The sequence below is a fragment of the Sebastes fasciatus genome, chromosome 8 (assembly GCF_043250625.1).
Source record: "Sebastes fasciatus isolate fSebFas1 chromosome 8, fSebFas1.pri, whole genome shotgun sequence".
NCBI classification, from domain to species: Eukaryota; Metazoa; Chordata; class Actinopteri; order Perciformes; family Sebastidae; genus Sebastes; species Sebastes fasciatus.
In genome coordinates, this window is record NC_133802.1 from 35,095,860 (window position 1) to 35,117,467 (window position 21,608).

Consider the following 21,608-nt stretch of genomic DNA (forward strand, 5'->3'; position numbering starts at 1 on the left):
GAGAGAGAGAGAGAGACAGAGAGAGAGGGAGAGAGACAGAGAGAGAGAGAGAGAAGAGACAGAGAGAGAGAGAGAGAGAGAGACAGGAGAGAGAGAGAGAGAGAGAGAGAGAGGGAGAGAGACAGAGAGAGAGAGAGAGAGACAAAGAGAGAGAGAGAGAGACAGAGAGAGAGAGAGAGAGAGAGAGAGAGAGAGAGACAGAGAGAGAGAGACAAAGAGAGACAGAGAGAGAGAGAGAGAGAGACAAAGAGAGACAGAGAGAGAGAGAGAGAGACAAAGAGAGAGAGAGAGAGAGAGAGACAAAGAGAGACAGAGAGAGAGAGACAGAGAGAGAGAGACAGAGAGACAGAGAGAGATAGACAAAGAGAGACAGAGAGAGAGAGACAAAGAGAGAGGGACAGAGAGACAGAGAGAGAGAGAGAGAGAGAGAGAGAGAGAGAGAGAGAGAGACAGAGAGATAGAGAGAGAGAGAGAGAGAGAGAGAGAGAGAGAGAGAGAGAGAGAGAGAGAGAGAGAGCTGCATTAAGAGACTTATAGTCTATTTTAATGTTAACTAGTAACTAATATTATATATATTAATATAATTATATTTAACGCATTAGTTAAAGGCAGAGTGAGGAGGATTTGTCTGTTGCGGTTCTCTTCCCCGGCTCACATTTGTATGAGTCTATATAATGTTTTTTGTTAAGAAAATCCTACTCATTGTTTCTTTTATGTAAAATTAAAAATAGAAATCAGAAAACGTTGAAAACTGACTCAAACTATTAATTGATAATCAAAACAGTTGCCGATCAACTAATCGATTACTCGACCGATTGCTTCAGTTCTATTTTTCATATTTTATGATTTTTATTATTTATTTAATTTAACAGAAAAACTGTACAATGTTTTGATTTACATATTACTTGAGATAATTGAAACTTAAAGGTCCCGTATTGTAAAAAGTGAGATTTTCATGTCTTTTATATTATAAAACAGGTTTAAGTGCTTTATAAATACTGTTAAACTATCAAAACGCTCAATATACGGAGAAATACACACATCCCGTATTCAGAAATTGTGCGTTTGGAACAAGCCGTTAGGATTTCTGTCCATTTGTGATGTCACAAAAATACAATATATATAGATAATTACACGGTTTTAAACATAAACATTCTAAACGTGTCCCAGTTTATTTCCTCTTGCAGTGTATGTAAATAACATCAGTTGACAGGAAGTAAACATGGACCCAAGCTGTTGCCTAGCAACGCAATTCCATTGCAATTCCGTTGAAATGCACTAAAACGGAGCGTTTCAGACAGAGCATGAATACAGGCATATTCAGGCAGACAGTATGAGGGAAATAAAGTTTTTTTGAACATTACATTATGTAAACATGTTCTAGTAGAAACATGAAATACAAGAATGATCCTGGAAATGAGCACGATATGGGACCTTTAAGGATGTGTGTATCAAATGATGCACATAAAACATCTGTTTTGTATCTTTGAAGCCATCTGAAAGGAAATGTTGAGGGGGAAATCGGGCTCAGAAGGCTAATGTAGTAAGCATATAGCTGACAGTAAACGTCCTAGTTTAAAGATTTATAAGAGTAGAAATCACACGATGAGAAAGAACAGACACTGAAGGAAACCAGTTACTGAAATAAATATTTTTTAGGACGTCCACAAGCTCCTACCAGTCTTGTTGGCCTCCATCAGCGCCTTGTTGATGTCATCGTTGGTGGCGTTGGCGTCTCCGTAGGTCTGCTGCCATTGGTCCAGCTGCTCTTTAATGGGACGCAGGGCATCGTTGACTTGCGTGGCCGTGACGTTCGCCAGATCCGCTGCTCGCTTTGCTTCGTCAATCTCTTGACTCACATCTGTTCATCACAGAGAAAGAAGAATGGAAATGTAAAATAGAAATAGAAATATTCCTAGAAACGGGTCAGAATCGATAAGATGAATCATGTAAGATTTCTGTGCATGGATGATTTATATCACCACTTCCACATGTTTAAAGCGTCCTGAGGCTCATCGTTGTCAGATCGATAGCCGATGAGCTCCAAGATTGTCGCCACAATACTCGCGTTATGTGGAACACCCGATAAAAGGTAACTGATATTTTCATCGTAGCTCTCTGAACGCGCTTTTAGCCGTTTATCTGGGTGGGTTGCCCTTTAAGTTCTGATGATATCAAGTGCTTGTTCCTCTTGAGTTTGAAGGCACTTGTTTTAAGATACTTTAAAAATACTACAAGGAACTTTAATCTTGTGATGATTTTGGCGGTCTCTGTGTGCTGTGGTGTTTCCGAGCACCAGAGTCCCTTTAGAAAACACCTCATTTTACTGCAGCAGGGTCTGACAGTCTGCCCCGCTCAGTCCTGGTTCTGGTTCTCATGTACCTCCCTTCCCTCCAGCGGGCCCAGTAATACGGCCTGGGCCTCCAGCAGCATGGTGTCGGCGTCGGCTAGCAACGGGGACCGGCGAGGAGCAGCGAGGCGACGGAGGCCCCGCTGGAGTCTGAGCTGAAGGAGTTTCTGGTGAACCCGTGTGCTGTAAACTGTTTTGTCTGATTTCACGAGGAATCGGAGCCGATGACAAGCATTAATAATAATAACTATATAGAAATAATCCAGGGGTCAGCAACCTTTACTATCAAAAGAGACATTTTAGGCAAAAAATAAAACAAAAAAAATCTGTCTGGAGCCGCAACACATGTGATCATTGTGATGAAGGTAACACAGTTTATAGTCTAAGTATATAGTATATAAGTCTAATGCAGTGAGGGCCAAAGAGACAATGTACTACGGAGTATTAGGGTCACATTGAGGGAAACAACATCTGAGATTTAGTCAGAATATTACGAGAAAAAAAGTCGTAATATTACGAGAATAAAGTCATAACTTAACGAGAAAAAAAGAAAATAACACTTAAATTTACTACTTTATAATATTCTGACTTTATTCTCTAAATCTCAGATGTATTTTTTTCCTCAATGTGGCCCTAATACTCCGTCGTACCGTCGTACCATAGAACTACAACAATGACAATAAAAATGAAAATGTAAACAAAAAACAGTTATTCATTTCCATGTTTATAAATCCACAGAGAGCCGCTGGAGAGGAGCTGAAGAGATGCAGGTTGCTGACCCCTGACCTCTGACCTCTGACCTCTGGTCTAATCTTTGTGATTGCTGATGGTCTTGTTTATTTCTGTCGGTCATATCGAGGCATCAGGATTAAACCGAGTCTGTTTCATAACCAGTTAAAAGTTCCTCACAGTAACTTTAATAAAAGCTTCTGCTAATTCACTGTAATGTATCTGTGTGTGTGTGTGTGTGTGTGTGTGTGTGTGTGTGTGTGTGTGTGTGTGTGTGTGTGTGTGCGTACTCGTGGTGAAGTTGAGGTTGTTCTGAACCGTCTGCAGGTTCTTCATCACATCAGCCTGTTTGGTTTTGGCGTCGTCCAGTCGCCTCCGAGCGTCTTCCAGCTGCGGCTTCAGGTCTGAGCAGCAGAAGAAATAAAAACACTCTTCAACTACTAAACATCCAACTGAAGACCTTTACTTGATCTCATGACATCCCTCATGATGAATACATGGATGTAAAGACGTGTGTCTACCGTTGTTGAGTTCTTCGTTTAGCTTCAGGACCTCGTCCTTCAGCTCCACGCTGTGGTTCCTCAGAAGGTCAGCGCTCCGACCCAGATCCTGGTCCTTTATGGTCTAAACACATGCATCCATATTACAGAACAGACACCAACCAATAACTCACTTAAAGACTGTTTTAATAACAGGCGGAGGAATAACTGTGTCCCGTACCTCCATAGTGTCGTTAGCGGCCTTGTCGGCCATCTTGGCGGCCTCCTCTGCCTCCTTGATGCTGTTGATGATCTTATTGTAGGATTGTGTTACATCCACAAATCCATCCTTCTTGGTTTCTGCAACCAAACTGCAGACAAACAACATTATTATCATCTTCTCTGAATGATGCTGTTGTCCTGGTGAGCTCGGCTGTGAGGCTCGTTTGTCTTCTACCAGATTAACACTCTTATTAATGAATTCATATACGGTTGCAGCTCAGCAGCTAACTGCTCTCCTACCTGGACAGGTTCATGGCTAAAGCGTTGAGCAGCTCCGCGTGTCTCTCTGCTTCCTCCACCAGAGGGATTTTGGAGTCGACCCAAGCAAAGTTCTGCACTTTCTTTGCCAGCGGTGTTCTGGCGCCGTCCAGCTGGGCCGCCAAGCGCTCGTACTCCTGAGGAAGGTGTTTGAAGTGTTAAAGAGACGCACAACGTTCAACCACAACAACTCCAGTTTGACCTCAGTACACGATGCAGACTGAACCGGGCTGCTTATATTTTAGAAAACCGAACCTTGCACTAACTTTAAAACAAATGTTAATTAAACTTAAGCCCCAAAAACAGAAGTGACATCTCAAAACTCAAATAGGTGGCAAAGCAACTTTATCCTTATGTGACAAACACACAGTTAAAGTTAAACTAGCCGTTGGTTTTTGTTTAGTTATTATAAATCTATTATATTTCTCAGGATAGCATCATTAATTATGACGGATATTCATGAACTTGTTCATGTGAAGATCAGAATTTCAAACAATATCTTTTGTCACAATATATTTATAAAATCAAATCAACAATAATATTCTATTATTAATTCATACTGCCCCACAATGCATTTTTAGAGCATTCAGAAGCTCCAACAATAACTGAAGTGGTCTAGACGGGGCAGTAATGTTATAAAAAGCTTTCCGAGTATAATGGATGAATAGATTACATTACGCCCTTTAGCAATAATGAGGCATGTTTCACTATTTCAGCCTTCTTTCAGCTGCGTCCTCGTCTCCGGCGGTGTGAAACGGACTTGAGAGTAAATAAAACAATAAATATAAAAATATAATTCAAAGCGGTAAACACCCACAGCATAAATCCAGCTGTCCTTCCTGCATCTGTAAGTTTAAACTGTGTTGTTTTTAGTCTGATTATGACTCTAACTTCTTCATATGTGTGTAATATTATCATACGATCTGCTCACTGAGCTCTGATTGGTCAGTAGGTGGTGCTTTTATATGAGTTGATCTCTTATCTAGAACATAACCTGCTCCTTCAGCATCAGTTACCATGGTGATCTGGAGCAAGTCAGCTGTTCAGCATCAGTTACCATGGTGATCTGGAGCAGGTCAGCTGTTCAGCATCAGTTACCATGGTGCTCTGGAGTCAGCTGTTCAGCATCAGTTACCATGGTGATCTGGAGCAGGTCAGCTGTTCAGCATCAGTTACCATGGTGATCTGGAGCAGGTCAGCTGTTCAGCATCAGTTACCATGGCGATCTACCCCGGTAAGAAGTGATCCACCGTAGTAGGACTGTAAACCCTGAAGTTACCTCGCTAACCCTAAATCCTGCTTCGTAGTCCAGACCTCAGGTGTGGTGCAGGTAGGACCCAGAGAGAGTGTGTTTGTGTTGCTCTAACCTCTTTGGAGTCGTGCAGCATGGACAGCACGTCGTTGACCTGCGCTACGTCATCTTCAGCCATGTGCAGCTGGTCGTTGACCTCCTTCTGCTTCGACAGCAGGTCTTCTATCCTCCTCTGAGAGAGACGGAGAGAGAGACAGAGAGAGAGAGAGAGAGAGTCAGTATCACTCTTCATCACCGTCCTCTCCTCCTTCCTTACCGTACTGCTGCTCATGTCTCAGCTCACCTGGTTGTCCTCCAGGGTTTTCTCATTGACGTTGTTGATCTCCGCGGCTCTGGCCGTGTTGTTCACAGCTTGGTTCAGGGCGTCTCGGAGATCCATCATCTGGGAGTGGAAGCGGGCCAGGCGGTCTCTGATAGCTTTGGCCAAGTCGCTGTTTTCTCCGTGACGACCCGCCAACTCCTTGTTGACGCGATCCAACACTAGCAGAGGACACAGAGACCGAGTCTGAGGACGTGATCGTGATGTTTTGGGGGTCTGAACTGTTGTTGAGACGTCGACTTTGAGTCTTTTTTGCATTTGATTAGAGAAGTTTAACATGAGGATCGTTGTTTTATTCTTTTAGCACCGACAGTCTCTCCTGTGGAGAACTGGATCTACATGTACGTAGAACATCCACAGACTGGAAGTATGAACATGTCATAAATGTAAATGATGTAAACAAAGGACTCGTTGCGTACCGACTCCTCTGTGACTCTGAGAACATCGTCTGTAAGTATTAACATAGAATATTAAGCATAGTATTATCTCTGGTTTTAAAGCACTGTGTCACATATCTACGATGGAGTAGCGTTTATAAAACCAGTAAAGGTACAGGAAGTGTTTATTTATCTGTAAACTTACATTTCTGTGCCTCGCTCTTCTCTTTGTCAGCCATCTTCTTCTGGCCCACGCAGCTCCGGTACCTCATCTCCCTCATCATGGCCTGCACCTTCCTCATCTTCGTCTCCCTCTCCCCGTCGTCCTGCGCCGCCTCGGTGTCATTCAGCCAGGACCGGTTCGCCATCGTCATGACGTCTACGGAGAAAGAAAGCATCACAAAAACATCAGTCAGTCCAGTGGTCTGTAGTTTTTATGATAGTCCTCTTTCAATAAATGGAAGCTATAAAAGATGAGTGTTGGAGGTTTAGATGTCAGCTCCGTCCTCTGAGACAACACGCCACTCATCTGGGATCTGGAACCTTCTTCTTTCTTTGATAAACTAAAGTTTCTCTAATAAAGTCTCTTTCATATTTTGCAGGCTGCTTGATGTTATTTTTATTAGAAATGTAGAAACAAAACTTGCTTTCAACCTTTAAATGTTTATTTTTTTGTCATGTGAATATGATTTATCTCATAGTCTCAGAGAGATTTCTGTGCATATGGAAGAAGACCTTCCTGTCCCAGCAGCTCATCATATTGGCGATGCAGCAACTGATGGTTGATCATTAATATATGTGGATATATACTGTATATATACACCGATCAGCCGTATCAGTATGACCAGCTGCCTAATATTGAGTAGGTCCCTCCTGACCCGTGGAGGCATGGACTCCACTAGACCTCTGAAGGTCTGCTGTGGTATCTGGCACCGAGCCGTCAGTAGCAGATCCTTTAAGTCCTGTATAAGTTGCGAGGTGGGGCCTCCGTGTATCGGACTTGTTTGTCCAGAACATCCCACAGATGCTCCATCGGATTGAGATCTGGAGAATCTGGAGGCCGAGTCAACACCTCCAACTCGTTGCCATCCACATGATGTAAAAGATGATTCATCAGACCGGCCAGCTTCTTCCATCGCTCCGTGGTCCAGTTCTGATGCCCATTGTAGGCGCTTTTTGTCAGTGGACACGGGTCAGCACGGTCAACCCTGACCGGTCCTCTTACACAACAACCTGCTCCTCACTGTGTGTTCTAACTCCTTTCTATCTGAACCAGCATTAACTGTTTCATCAGTTTGAGCTCCAGTAGCTCTTCTATTGGATCAGACAACACGGGCCAGCCTTCACTCCCCACGTGCATCAATGAGCCTCGGGTCTGACTCTGTCGCCAGTTCACCGGTTCTCCTTCCTTGGACCACTTTTGGTAGGTCCTGACCACTGCAGACCGGGAACATCCCACAAGAGCTGCAGTTCTGGAGATGTTCTGACCCGGTCGTCTAGCCAGCACTATCTGGCCCTTGTCATAGTCACTCACATCCTCACGCTGGCCCATTTTTACTGCTTCCAACACAAAGTTCAGAATATTCACTTCCTGTCTGATATATCCCCCCCCACTGCCAGGCCCCATGGTAACCAGATAATCCATGTTATTCACTTCCCCTCTCAGTGGTCTGAATGTTACGGCTGATCAGTGTATATATATACATGTTATTTGATGTCCTCCGTCCTACCGTTTAAATCCATGGTCATGTTGTTGATGAAGGACAGCAGGTCTTGCGCCCTCTGGTGTGTGTTGTTGGTGCTGTTCTTCAGGTCATCAGCTCTGTCCGTCATCACGGTCGCCTGAAAACAACAACAACAACATAACAACACTCAGTTCTACATGACAGCAGACACATTAACAATCTGTTCATTTCATGCTGTTGAGGGAGGAACTGGTTCATGTTGATGAAAGGTGGATTGAAAACTGGAAAATGTTTCTCATGCAAGGAGGACATTTGTTTTTTACTAGATTTTAGTTGAATGAAGGAAAAGTTGAAATATAATACTTTTTTCTTCTTCTTAAACTTTTTATGTAGCAAGAAAAGTATTGGTGAGAACCGTGGACAAAATAAATACCCAAAACGATAACTCTCAAAGCGTTATCTCAGCAGTGATGTGGGAGAATTAAGTGTTTAAAATAAGTGGAAAAAAAGGTTATAATGTGTTATATTATATTATTTATATTTATAATGTGTTATATTATATTATTTATATTTATAATGTGTTATGTGTTATATTATATTATCTATATTTATAATGTGTTATAATGTATTATATTATATTATTTATATTAATAATGTGTTATAATGTGTTATATTATATTATCTATATTTATAATGTGTTATGTGTTATATTATATTATCTATATTTATAATGTGTTATAATGTATTATATTATATTATTTATATTAATAATGTGTTATAATGTATTATATTATATTATCTATATTTATAATGTGTTATAATGTGTTATATTATATTATCTATATTTATATTGTATTTTCTAAAATCCTAAAATGAAAACACAACATATTATAAAGTATTTATGATCTCACACTGAGACGGAGATTTGTGAACTTTTAGTATTAGTGAAAGATTTTTAGTGCATATAAGTGAGTGTGTGTGTGTGTGTGTGTGTGTGTGCGCGTATGTGTGTGTGTGTAAGTGTGTGTGTGTGATATCACACCTTGCCCTGCAGTTCATCAATGTCATCATTGATGTTCATGATCTCAGCTTCCAGCATGTCGGCCCGACTCCTGCTGTCATCCAGCGTACTGTTGTAGTTCTCTATGGCCCGCTGGAATCATGGGAAAATGAGTTTATATGCAAAACGACACCAACAGCCACGTCGTGTGTGTTTGTGTGTGTGTGTGTGTGTGTGTTTTCGTGTGTGTATGTGTGTGTGTGTGTGTGTTTTTGTGTGTGTGTATGTGTGTGTGTGTGTGTGTGTGTGTGTGTGTGTGTGTGTGTGTGTGTGTGTGTGTGTGTGTGTGTGTGTGTGTGTGTGTGTGTGTGTCCACTCACAGCCATGTCGTCCACAGACTTGTTGAGGTTCTGCAGCTGAGCCCACGCCATGGAGCTGGCGTTGAGGCTGCTCAGCTGACCGGTTACCGAGTGGAAGTCGTCGTTCATCTTGTCCAGATCCTCCAACAGGACGACGACGCAGCTGTCACACGCTGACACCAAAAACAAACACACACATAAAACACACTTCATTTCACTAAAGGGATCGAACATTTTATAAGAAATTTCTTTTTTCTCTCTTTTAAGGCAAAAACATAATTTTTTTGTTATGCACCGGTCAATTTTGAGATTTCTTTGCTTCCATAACGTTTCGTCTTTGAGACTAGTGGAGAGAAAACATCCAATATACACATTTAAAGGTACAATATGTAACAATTTACGTGTTTTAATCACTTTATATTGCCAATGTGTGAACGGATTGTAACGTAACTTAAAAACCTTCCTCGACTTTCTCGGTTGCCTAGCAACAGCCTGCGGACTAATTTATACATAAAAGACTTGGGGCGGTTTTGCCGGGAAAATCCAAAGACTATGACGTTTATGCCTCGCTTCAGCTCCCCTAAAGCGCCGACAGTGTGCAGCTAATATAACAACAATACTGTCTTAATTGTTTAAAAAGTAATTTGCTGGCTGCAAGCTATAGTTAGTATCATGGAGCCAGTGGTCCAAATACAATACAGGAACATTACAGAACATGATGTAATGGATAATGTCCATTATCAGGAATTAAAGGACGACGCGGAGAGACGTCAGGATGCTGACTGCAGTTCACTTTAACGGCCGCAGGAGTTATTAATAACAAGGATCTTCTGAAAGCTACGTACGGCACCTTTAAAGGGACTATTTGTAACTTTCAGAAATGCTTCTTAACAGCGACACCTGTGGCCGTTAAGTCAACTAAAGTCAGCGTTGGGCTGGTGCTTGTGCTCGCTCTTAATAGACATGAACGTGCATCGCTCAAAACAGTGAGGAGACACACGTCAGCTAAAAGCACAATATCACTCTATGTTTCAGCTGCTTGGCAGTAATGTTAGCTGACCAGACCAAGGTCTCTCCATGAATCAATGCTGATCCTAGTGTTGGCTTTTCCCGCCTCAGCGCAGGCTGATGCAGCGGGGCTCTGCAGTGTGTCTCCCTGCTCTCTCCGCAGCCGGAGAGAGCAGGGAGACACCGGCACCCGGTCGGTAACGAGAAGACAACGTAACTCTCTGCAGAGCTCCGTCACTTCACAAGACACGGGAAACCTCTGTTGGTCTGGAGGAGCTGCAGCAGTTATTTCTGCACAAACGTCCACTGAACATTCACTAGATATTCTCAGAGCTAAACTAACTCTTCTGCAGTGTGGAGTGAGCAGCATGCACGTGAGAGGTGGAGCGAGCTGAGCGAGAACGCGCGCGCTGTCTGAGTGAAGGCAGGCAGAGGAGGAGAGGCAGCGGCTACACGCGAACGCGCATATGCGAGCGCACATGTGTCCCAACCTGGTACATTTATACGCTTAAAAAGTTACAAACAGTCCCTTTAAACATAAAATGTCACAATGATATAAAAACTAAGTGTCTTAATGTCAGTAATCAGCCGGTGAAGTTTCATGGTGATATCTATTAGGGAACGTTTTTACTCTATTCTCCGCAGATTTTAAATGATTGACATAAATAAATTCAACATATATCAGTAGTGTGTGTTTTACTCACGTTCACAGTGCATGCCGTGTTGGTGCTCTACAGGAACGTTGTATTTCTGTGAGCAGGTGTCGCACTGCTTCCCCGTCATCCCGTCAGGACAGCGGCACTCTCCCGACCGGGGGTCACAGCGACCTCCTTTACAGCCGCACTCTGACGGGACGGAGAGACGGAGAGACGGCCGGGTTAAACACAACAGGTGGGAGGGATTTTATTACAACCATTTTCAGTTCTGGTGTTAACATGCATCCTCTGGGTGATCGGATCACAGGTGGACAGCTTTAACTACAGGTGTGAACGCACTCAAGACACACTGAGGACTCATTGAGATCCGATCTTTCAGACCACATTCAGAGGTGGTCTGGGCCACATTAAGGACCACCTACTCACCTGACGTGTGTGTGTGTTACTCCAGAGAGGTGATCCACAACAGCTTGTGTAGCTAAGGTTTACGTTGCTCCTATTAGAGGTCGGAAAATTATCTATTCACCGATGTATCGCAATTTAGTTTTTTACGATTTTGAAATAGATGTTTTAACACCAGAATGGATATATCTGCTTCATCTGAGTCTCTGTGGAGGTAGAAGGAAGTTACCGCTTTTATTGTTGTAGTCTGAGTAACGTGACGTCATATCCGTTCCGTATCTGTCAACCGAAACAAACCTCAGAGAGTCTAAAACGTTGGAGGGTCAGCGTGGATACGACCTGCACCCTCACATGTTAAATCCAGCGTGGTAAACACTACACATCCAGTAAAGGATGGAAACACTTTGGGTTTCACACATTGACAGGAAAAGCAGAGCTAGACAGAGCAGAGCTAAAGCTGCATGCTAACTCTGTCACGGACAGGAAACGTTATGGTATGGAGGTAACGTGGTGGTGGAGCCGTCGCTCTCGTCTCCGTGGTCAAATGGGCCGACGCTACGACTGTAGAGCACCCAGATACTGACATTTGTGTTCTCTGCATTGAAACGGCCCCGATGGAGCTGACCATGGATGGATAAAGAGAACGGAGCTGACGGGAGAGCTAGAGACCACCTTGGAGAAGTTACAGGAAGTAGACACGGGGGACTACGTCCGCTTTTCAAAATAAGGTGTTAACAAAGGGAACTGAAGTGATGTCCACTTGTGATGGGATCATCCAAGACGCATGTTAATGCCAGGTCTGGCAAGTATTCATACTGTCCTGATTCCAGTGATTGTAGTGATGTGGACCATGTGGGCTCTTGTTTTAGCTACAAAGACACTGTGCAAAATCTGTCGTCTGATCATATTTACAAAACAGTTTATAAAATGCTTTAACAAACTAACTGAAGAGATAACCGTTAAATAAAGATCAGTATAACCTCAGCGTTGCATCTTAAAACACATGATTAGGACAGTGACGTGCACTCACTCCTGCATCCGTTGGGTCCGTAGTCCCAGTGTCCGGGAGCGCACTGTCTGCAGCTCGGCCCGTTGACGCCGGGCCGACAGGCGCACTGACCGCTCTGAGGGTCACACGGCTGGACGAGAGCCGCAGAGGCGTCGCAGTCGCACTGATGACAGCCGGAGCACGAGTCGAAGCCGAACGAGCCGTCCTGACAGGAGGAACAGATGAAGGTTATCGTTGTGAGATTTGATGCAGTATTGCTAAATATTATCGTCAGTCTTTTGTTTTGACTGGAAGCTTCCAATTTTATTTTTAATGAATGGGTGTAAATTATATTTTCAGATTCATAATATAAATAAAGATATAAACCCGTTCAGCTCTTACCTCACAGCGCTCGCAGCGCGGTCCGGTGACTCCGGCTTTACAGCGACACTGTCCTGTGTGAGTGTCACATGACTCGGTGCCACACGGAGAGCAGTTACATTCTGTGATAAAGAAAACACAAAACGTATTAACCCCCTGAGACCCACAATAGACCTGTTCTAGTCTTCTTTAGGGGGTCCAGGGGGTCTTTAGGGGGAGATAGCAGGTCAACAGTAGATGTCACATAGAAGTGGTGAACATCATCTGAATGCTCTAGGTCTCTAGTTTGATCCATCCATCATCTGAATGCTCTAGGTCTCTAGTCTGATCCATCCATCCTCTGAATGCTTTAGGTCTCTAGTTTGATCCATCCATCCTCTGAATGCTTTAGGTCTCTAGTTTGATCCATCCATCCTCTGAATGCTCTAGGTCTCTAGTCTGATCCATCCATCCTCTGAATGCTTTAGGTCTCTAGTTTGATCCATCCATCCTCTGAATGCTCTAGGTCTCTAGTTTGATCCATCCATCCTCTGAATGCTCTAGGTCTCTAGTCTGATCCATCCATCCTCTGAATGCTCTAGGTCTCTAGTTTGATCCATCCATCATCTGAATGCTCTAGGTCTCTAGTCTGATCCATCCATCCTCTGAATGCTCTAGGTCTCTAGTTTGATCCATCCATCCTCTGAATACTCTAGGTCTCTAGTTTGATCCATCCATCCTCTGAATGCTCTAGGTCTCTAGTTTGTGGCTGTAAAGTTTCATGAGGCTGTGATTATCCTAGAGGTCACCACAGGTCATTTTATACAGGGTGTGTCAAGTTGTTCTAGTCATATATCAGATATAAACATTAATTAATTAAGTAATGAAATGATCCTGGCAAATTGTTTTTCCACACCTGTTTCACAGATGATTGTTTTTAAGGAACTTGTCCTAGCAAAACCTTTTTTTTTCATCTGTTTCACAGGTGAAAAAAAACTATTAAGGAAACTGTTTCCACCTGTTGCATCATAAAACAGGAGAGAAATCTATTTAGATCAGACTCAGAAAACGCATCACCATATTAGGCAGGGTTTCTGTATTTAACTGCTGAGCTGAACAGCCTGAACACACGAATGAATCTCATGAATTTTGGCTGAACCGAGGTCGAGGCTGAACTCACTGGTGCAGTTTTTGGCGGCGATGGCGTCGCCGTAGAAACCGGGAGCGCAGATGTCACAGTGAGGCCCAGCCGTGTTGTGCATGCAGCTGAGACACTCTCCGGTCAGCGGGTGGCAGTCGGTGAACAGCATGTTGGGGTCCGTGTTGTCGTGGCAATGGCACAGCTGGCACCTGCTGCCCAGCACCATGGGGTTGCCGTAGTAACCGGGGGCGCACCTGTGTTAAGAGACACGTTTATTAATGACACACGTGCAGAATCTGCAGCAGGTCTTATTTTATGTTGCTTAAAGTTTATACAAAAAAACAAAACAAACAAAAAAAACACAAATATATATAAATCTTGGGTAACATTTTATAATAACCATCATTAATAAATTTATACATTTTAATTAGTTATTTTACAATAAAATTATAATTAATAATATTTACTAATAAATAGTAATGCTATAATTTATGTTATTTTAACAGTTTATTGTTGCAAAAATTATTACATTTTATGAAGTGTATATATTATAAGTATTTGTTAAAGGTTTACAAATCATTTGGTAATAATTAAGAAATTGTTTTTGTAAAACATCTACAAATATTACAGAGATAGATGGACCAGATATTTGTGACACTTTAATGTTAATAATTGTTTTGTAAACCGTCTATAAACACTATTTGGATGTCTATCATAAAGTTATAAAGTCTCTTATCAGCTATGATACAATATATGTTCTATGAATGAATTATTTCATATTACACAAAATGAATGCTAAAATATAGTATTACTAATAATGCGTAAACAGTATTATTATTTATCATTTCATTGTTTGTTAACAGTTACATTATACCTGATGAAGGTCGAACATAATCAAATAATAAATAATAAAGTAAAAAGTATAAAGTATAAAGTAGTTTAAAGTAGTTTACCTTTCACAGTGTAATGAGGAGGTAGTTTACCTTTCACAGTGTAATGAGGAGGTAGTTTACCTTTTACAGTGTAATGAGGAGGTAGTTTACCTTTTACAGTGTAATGAGGAGGTAGTTTACCTTTCACAGTGTAATGAGGAGGTAGTTTACCTTTTACAGTGTAATGAGGAGGTAGTTTACCTTTTACAGTGTAATGAGGAGGTAGTTTACCTTTTACAGTGTAATGAGGAGGTAGTTTACCTTTCACAGTAATGAGGAGGTAGTTTACCTTTTACAGTGTAATGAGGAGGTAGTTTACCTTTTACAGTGTAATGAGGAGGTAGTTTACCTTTTACAGTGTAATGAGGAGGTAGTTTACCTTTTACAGTGTAATGAGGAGGTAGTTTACCTTTTACAGTGTAATGAGGAGGTAGTTTACCTTTTACAGTGTAATGAGGAGGTAGTTTACCTTTCACAGTGTAATGAGGAGGAGGTAGTTTATCTTTTACAGTGTAATGAGGAGGTAGTTTACCTTTCACAGTGTAATGAGGAGGTAGTTTACCTTTTACAGTGTAATGAGGAGGTAGTTTACCTTTCACAGTGTAATGAGGAGGAGGTAGTTTATCTTTTACAGTGTAATGAGGAGGTAGTTTACCTTTTACAGTGTAATGAGGAGGTAGTTTACCTTTCACAGTGTAATGAGGAGGAGGTAGTTTATCTTTTACAGTGTAATGAGGAGGTAGTTTACCTTTTACAGTGTAATGAGGAGGTAGTTTACCTTTCACAGTGTGATGAGGAGGAGGTAGTTTATCTTTTACAGTGTAATGAGGAGGTAGTTTACCTTTCACAGTGCGGTCCAGCATAGCCGGGCATACACAGACACTGCATCCTGTCGGTCTTCTGCACGCAGCCCTCTGCAAAGCTACGAGGAGGAGTGATGAGAAGACATGATTAGATGATTAAAAAGGGGAAAAGTAATAAAAGGAAGGCTGAAAAAGAGAGAGGGTAAAATGTACTGACTTGTTGGACGGGACCCTCAGCGGGCAGGGACAACTGGAGCAGGACACCGCCTGTCCGTCCAGACTGTTGTTGCCAAGGAAACCGCCCAGGCAGCTCTCGCAGCGGTCGCCGGCCGTGTTGTGTTGGCAGTCCTGATGGATGGAGAGGAAAAGACAACGTTGTGATGCTGAAGAAAGATGTCAGGACGGACAGAAAGGTTTGATTCATCATTAACAATCCTCCTCACCAAGCAGATCCCAGATCCGTCCAGGCAGCGGTCAGAGTGTCCGTTACAGTTACAGGCAACACATTTACCCAGAAACAGGCCGATAGTGTCTCTGTAGAAACCCGGAGCACATTTCTATAGACGGGACAGAAGAGGAACATGTGAGTAAGAGATTATTAATGAATTTCATTATTCATTGATCTGTTGATTACTCTCTGGATTAATGGGTTGGTCTTTTTGTCTTTAACCCTCCGACTTTACTGTCTGTCAGAGGCTATAGCAGGTTCAGTTGTAGAGCTAGAGTGAAGATCTTGGTATCATATGAAACTACAAAACCTGATGAATCCATTGATACCAACCATGTCATACTAGTTTATGGGGAAGGAGGGTAAATATTGCTCCAAAGTTGGGCTACATTTTAGCAAGGAAAAACTGGCATGTCTACTTTCAAAGGGGTCCCTTGACCTTTGACCTCCAGATCAGTGAATGTAAATGGGTTTTATGGGTACCTACGAGTCTCCCCTTTACAGACATGCCCACTTTATGATAATCACATATCACATAATCACATCAAAGTAGTGCCCAGGTTCTTCTTGGTCCACCTTATGGCTTAAAGCAGCTCCGATGCTTCATGAGACTAATATTAAGATCATCTCAGGCTTTAAAAGCTTACGGGGGAAACAACACAGAGTTCTGGTCCCTCACCTGACACGAGTCTCCCAGGTAGTTGGCGGGACACATGCAGATCTCCACGTTGTTGGCGTGGCGACCGATGGGCATGGCCTCGGCGGCCTCCAGCACGGCGCCGCGCAGCGACACGGAGTGGGCCGACTGGGAGTGCAGGGCTCGGACCTGCAGAGACTCCAGACCGACCAGAACCATCATCAGCTCCTCCCGAGACACCGAGTTACCCGTCTGAGCGTGACGGAAACTTCCCTGTGAGGGAGGAACAAAGCATTTAGACTCCTCTGACAAAAAAGAAGTATACGAAGTAAACTTAAGTATAGTTCCAGTATATATGTAATAAGTATACTGATATCAATGTTCTAGTAGTACTTTTTAGTTTCCAAAAGCATACTTTTAAGTGTACTTTAAGAGTAGTACACTTTGAGTACACAACTAGTTTACATCCAAGTTGCATTTTGTTCTGCAACTATACTCTGAACTATACTACAAGTGAACTTATAGCTATACTATTAACCGTCGCTTTAAAGTATACTCTCAGTAAACGACTTGTTTCATAGTTTTTACTGCAAGTATACTTGTAAGTTTTCTTTAAGTTAACTTTTAGTACTTAGCCAGATATACTTTTCTGTATACTTGTCGGTATAAGCCAAGTATACTTAAGTATCATTTTGAGAAGTATATCTCTGATAAGGACCAGTTTGTGTTGGAAAGTCCTTTATTTTTTGTTAAAATAAAGTCTTCTGCTACTGTCCTGTTGACCTTTGACCTCCAGATCAGTGAATGTAAATGGGTTCTATGGGTACCCACGAGTCTCCCCTTTACAGACATGCCCACTTTATGATCATCACATGCAGTTTGGGGCAAGTCATAGTCAAGTCAGCACACTGACACACTGACAGCTGTTGTTGCCTGTTGGGCTGCAGTTTGACATGTTATGATTGGAGCATATTGTTTTATGCTAAATGCAGTACCTGTGAGGGTTTCTGGATCAATATCTGTTATTGATTTGTGTTAATTGATTTACAATAATAAATATAAACATACATTTGCATAAAGCAGCATATTTGTCCACTCCCATGTTGATAAGAGGATTAAATACTTGACTAATCTCCCTTTAAGGAACATTTAGAACAGATAATAAATGTGTGATTAATCACGGGGATCAGAAAAGGAGGAAGGTTGCGTGATTTTTCTTTATATTCTAATGTTTGTGAGAGAGCATGGAAGCATCCCAGATTTATATTTTATTTAGAAATAACAATTTCTACAAAATCAACTAGTAGCCAAAAGCACCAATACGTCAGTTTTGAGAAACATAACAGACGTGGATCTCAAGTTATTTGTGAATCTCTGGTTCATCTCTGTTAAACTTGTATGACTCCAGGAAGAGCAACAGGGTGATAAAAAGGATAAATAAAGTATTTAAAGGACTCAGCTTAGGGGTCTTACACATTATATAAAGCTGTAATATATGAATTCATGTTGCGTCTCAGCAGCTCTAGATGGCCTCGTATAACCCGAGGACACCGAGCTGATAAATCTTCGGAGCTCTTGTTTCCATCTCAGGAAAAAAACCCTGATGTGCCTCCGGTGATCAGCTCTGAAGAGCACGACAACAAGATACTGGAAAGAAGGGGGCAAATCCGACGTGTTGCTGCCGGCCTGCGCGTGTCGTGTTGTTAAATTCAGCTTCTCACATTAATCTTTACTGGCTCGTGAACATGCAGCTTCAACGACCCTCCACGGCGTCTAACTTTACCTCCACCATGTGAACTATCCCCAGGTGAGGCTCCTCAGGTGACGAGTACTCTCTCTCCATGAACACCAGCGTCATCTGGTTCCCCTGCAGCAGGAAGGAAACACCGTGAGGAGTGTGTGTGTGTGTGTGTGTGTGTGTGTGTAGCTAAAAGTAACTTTAAGAAATCCTTCAAAGATTACAGAGAAATGACAACATGTTGTGATATTACACGTAATTGAAAACCATATTTTGGGCTGATCACACATCAGTGTTTTGCTAAATTACCAACATGTATGTTTAGTTTTGGTCGGTGCCAATCACTGAAGTTGAAGCGTATTTTCTACAAATCATATTATTATATTTCTTGGTCTAAATTCACACTTGAGTAAACTAATGCACCGACTCTCTTCTCAGATGTTTAGGTAAATGTATGAATGTCAGTTTGAGGGATATTTTGTTGTTGCTAAAATAAATATAAATTAAGTTTAAAACCAGCAGCATAAGACTTTAGTTTTTTTATGGATCGTGATAAAACACTGCAGGATATTTTATGGATAATTCTTTAAGCAAAAACATATTTAAAGAAGGAAGATCAGTACTTAGGTTAAAATCCTACTCACAGCTGGCAGAAAGGCCATTACAAGAAAATGGCCTGTAGCGTACACCCCCAGACTTAGTCAATGGTTAGACATAGTACAGGGAATATTTGTGATGGAGAAAATGACTTATTCTCTAAGAGTGAAAGAAGATGAGTTTAACAGAAAATGGGAAAAATGGATTAGGTATAGACATAAAGACATAAGCACTGTATCATTGTATTGTCAAAACTGTAAGTTATTGGAAAATGTTTTAATAAGAAAATAACCCTGTATCCTGCATCATCAATTGTAAACTGAACCCCTCACTGCACTGTTGCAAGTTTCGTTGTTTTATTTGTGTATACAAAAAAGCAATAAAAACTAAAGTGACACAAAAAAAAAACATATTTAAAAGTGGTGCCCAGGTTTATCGTGATTCATCTTCTGACTTAAAAGCAGCTCTGATGCTTTTGGGAAACACCTCTTAAGAGCTAAAAGGATTTATCTTTAAATAATACTCTCTTTGTATGTACATGCATGTTTGTGTTTTGCCGAGTCAGTTCTTTGTGGTGTGTCAGTAACTGAGGTCTGAGTTTTTATCAGTTTCTCCAGGTTGTCTGTGTTTAAGTGTTTAGTATGAGCAGGTTTTAATGTTGTTCATTTATGTGTTGTCTGTTAGTTTCACTAGAACTGTCTTGCTGCCATCTTGGCCAGGTCTCCTTGTAAAAGAGATCTTTGATCTCAATGGGAATAACCTGGTTAAATAAAGGACAATAATAAATTGTGTGTCTCGTGTCTGCGATGTGATACGGAGTTATATTAGTGTGTTTTATACCTTGAGGATGATGTCAGGCCTGGAGGCTTCAGCAGGCAGAGACAACACGTCGCCTCTCATCGTCTGAGTGTGGAGACGATACCTCAGATAACCTCCGTACGACGAGACCTGAGCAAACGGGGAGAGAAGGTACAGTAGTTTGAGGAGATACTAAGATGAAAAAAACAAACATTAAAACAACAGCTTTCTCCATAAAGGGCTGTCAACACATTATAACAACTGAAATCAAATTAACTCCAGATATAAAGTAAATTATCATGGCGTATTGGTGTATTGTGATAGGATATGTGTATTGTATGATGTGTATTTTATTGTATTTCCATATTTGTAGTGTATTGTGGTTCTATCATATAGAAAGCTGTATATTTTAATTACACTGTACATGTAAAAGCCCAACTAGGGACAAGAGTTGAAGATTAGCTGTAAACTCTGTGCAGCTCATCAGCTTCATGCCCTTTAATGGAACTATGTTAATATGCATCGCCCCTATCTGATAAAATCTAAATCAAAGGAGATGAACAGCCATGAAGCAGGAAGTAGAGACTGAACAGCAGACAGACTGCATCTTAATCCAGACAACAAGGGATCACATTCAGACTGTAAAAGTCAAACAGAAATCAGATCCAAGGCCTTCGTCTCCATGGCGACCGTGCAGGTTTTGGCACAGCCATCATTTGAAGCTGGTTTATGGAGCGTAACAGGATCATCGGCCCGCAGACCGACGCTGGTGGAATCACACATGAAAGATTGAAACGTGGAGACGCTGATCTGGATCCAGACACCTCGTCTGAGCCGCTGGATCAACAGGGGGGATCATTTGTTTATATACTATAGGTGTGTGTGTGTGTGTGTGTGTGTGTGTGTGTGTGTGTGTTGGTAGGCTATATTTGTCTATATTAAAGCTGCAGTAGGCAGAATATTTTTGGCATCATAGTGCAAAATTCCCATAATAACACTGATTCATAATCTCTCTCTCTACATGTGTCTTGTTATTGCATTTTATTTATTTTGTTGATGAATCCACATCTTGGCATCGATAAGAAACATCCTCAGTCAACCATAAATACAGATGTGATGAGATGAATAAACATCTCCAGATGTTTTAAGAGCACTGATGACGCCACTAAAGGCTTAACGTTGTCTCAGTTTGCCTGATCATGCCTGACTTGTTATTATAATCACTGAAGCTGTTGATATGTATCTCATAAATGTGCTGTAGTCAGAGTGCCAGTATATTTAACACACCGTCAGTCAGCGACCTCTGAAGAACAGAAGTCCTCCTATGATGCAGAAAAATATCTTTACTTCAATAAAGTGTAAACATATGAAATATGAGTGTAAATTAAGTTTATATAAACGTATATTTATAATCTCGCTATCCTCAAATTGACCATGAGGGAGGAATAAAGTATTTTAAATTAAAGCAACTACAGGGAACTTTCATTTTGTGTTGTGTCTCTGTGGACAGAATCGGTATTGTTTCCGAGCACCAGAGTCCGTTTAGAAAACCTCTCATCTTACTGCAGCCGGGTCTGACAGTCCGCCCGCCCAGTCCTGGTACTGGTTCTTCCGTGCCTCCCTTCCCCTCCAGCGGGCCCAGTAATACGGCCGGACCTCCAGCAGCGTGGCGTCGGCTGGAACTTAAAACTCAAATCCTACCCCCCCCCCGTCCACCTTCAGAGGTCACCTTTCCCCTCTCACCTTGTCTCCCAGGTAGGTCTTTGGTGCGTGCCAGTGGAGGTCCTGGTAGACATCGGGCACGTCGCTGAGGTCGGCCTCGACGAGGTCCTGACCCGGATACACCGCGACCGGCACTTCCTGTCTGTCGCCTCCAAGCAGCACCCAGCCCTCCATGTTCATCACCTACAGGACGGGAGGAGATGGTGAGAGACGACATCAACACAGTAG

The 21,608-nt window shown here is 42.0% G+C and overlaps 2 protein-coding genes across 4 annotated transcripts in view; one reads left to right on the forward strand and one right to left on the reverse strand.

Moving 5' to 3' along the window:
* ptk6b (PTK6 protein tyrosine kinase 6b) overlaps positions 1 to 17,604 on the forward strand; it is a 171,597-nt gene extending 153,993 nt beyond the window's left edge. The window contains exon 9 of the transcript XR_012594818.1: positions 17,518 to 17,604. The gene's annotated coding sequence lies outside the window, so the exon portion shown is untranslated. The remainder of the gene's footprint in view (positions 1 to 17,517) is intronic.
* lama5 (laminin, alpha 5) overlaps positions 157 to 21,608 on the reverse strand; it is a 113,332-nt gene continuing 91,880 nt past the window's right edge. For all 3 annotated transcript variants that reach the window (XM_074642653.1, XM_074642654.1, XM_074642652.1), the window contains exons 38-59: positions 21,402 to 21,563; positions 19,701 to 19,808; positions 18,309 to 18,392; positions 16,568 to 16,798; positions 15,884 to 15,997; positions 15,658 to 15,788; positions 15,479 to 15,559; positions 13,745 to 13,959; positions 12,607 to 12,707; positions 12,247 to 12,430; positions 10,863 to 11,003; positions 9,172 to 9,323; positions 8,834 to 8,944; positions 7,837 to 7,948; positions 6,312 to 6,485; positions 5,694 to 5,890; positions 5,466 to 5,582; positions 4,081 to 4,235; positions 3,800 to 3,929; positions 3,601 to 3,703; positions 3,370 to 3,483; positions 157 to 1,861 (exon numbers count right to left, since the gene is read on the reverse strand). In XM_074642653.1, the coding sequence (XP_074498754.1) occupies positions 1,656 to 1,861; positions 3,370 to 3,483; positions 3,601 to 3,703; positions 3,800 to 3,929; positions 4,081 to 4,235; positions 5,466 to 5,582; positions 5,694 to 5,890; positions 6,312 to 6,485; positions 7,837 to 7,948; positions 8,834 to 8,944; positions 9,172 to 9,323; positions 10,863 to 11,003; positions 12,247 to 12,430; positions 12,607 to 12,707; positions 13,745 to 13,959; positions 15,479 to 15,559; positions 15,658 to 15,788; positions 15,884 to 15,997; positions 16,568 to 16,798; positions 18,309 to 18,392; positions 19,701 to 19,808; positions 21,402 to 21,563 (3,123 nt within the window). In that variant the 3' untranslated portion in view covers positions 157 to 1,655. The remainder of the gene's footprint in view (positions 1,862 to 3,369; positions 3,484 to 3,600; positions 3,704 to 3,799; positions 3,930 to 4,080; positions 4,236 to 5,465; positions 5,583 to 5,693; positions 5,891 to 6,311; positions 6,486 to 7,836; positions 7,949 to 8,833; positions 8,945 to 9,171; positions 9,324 to 10,862; positions 11,004 to 12,246; positions 12,431 to 12,606; positions 12,708 to 13,744; positions 13,960 to 15,478; positions 15,560 to 15,657; positions 15,789 to 15,883; positions 15,998 to 16,567; positions 16,799 to 18,308; positions 18,393 to 19,700; positions 19,809 to 21,401; positions 21,564 to 21,608) is intronic.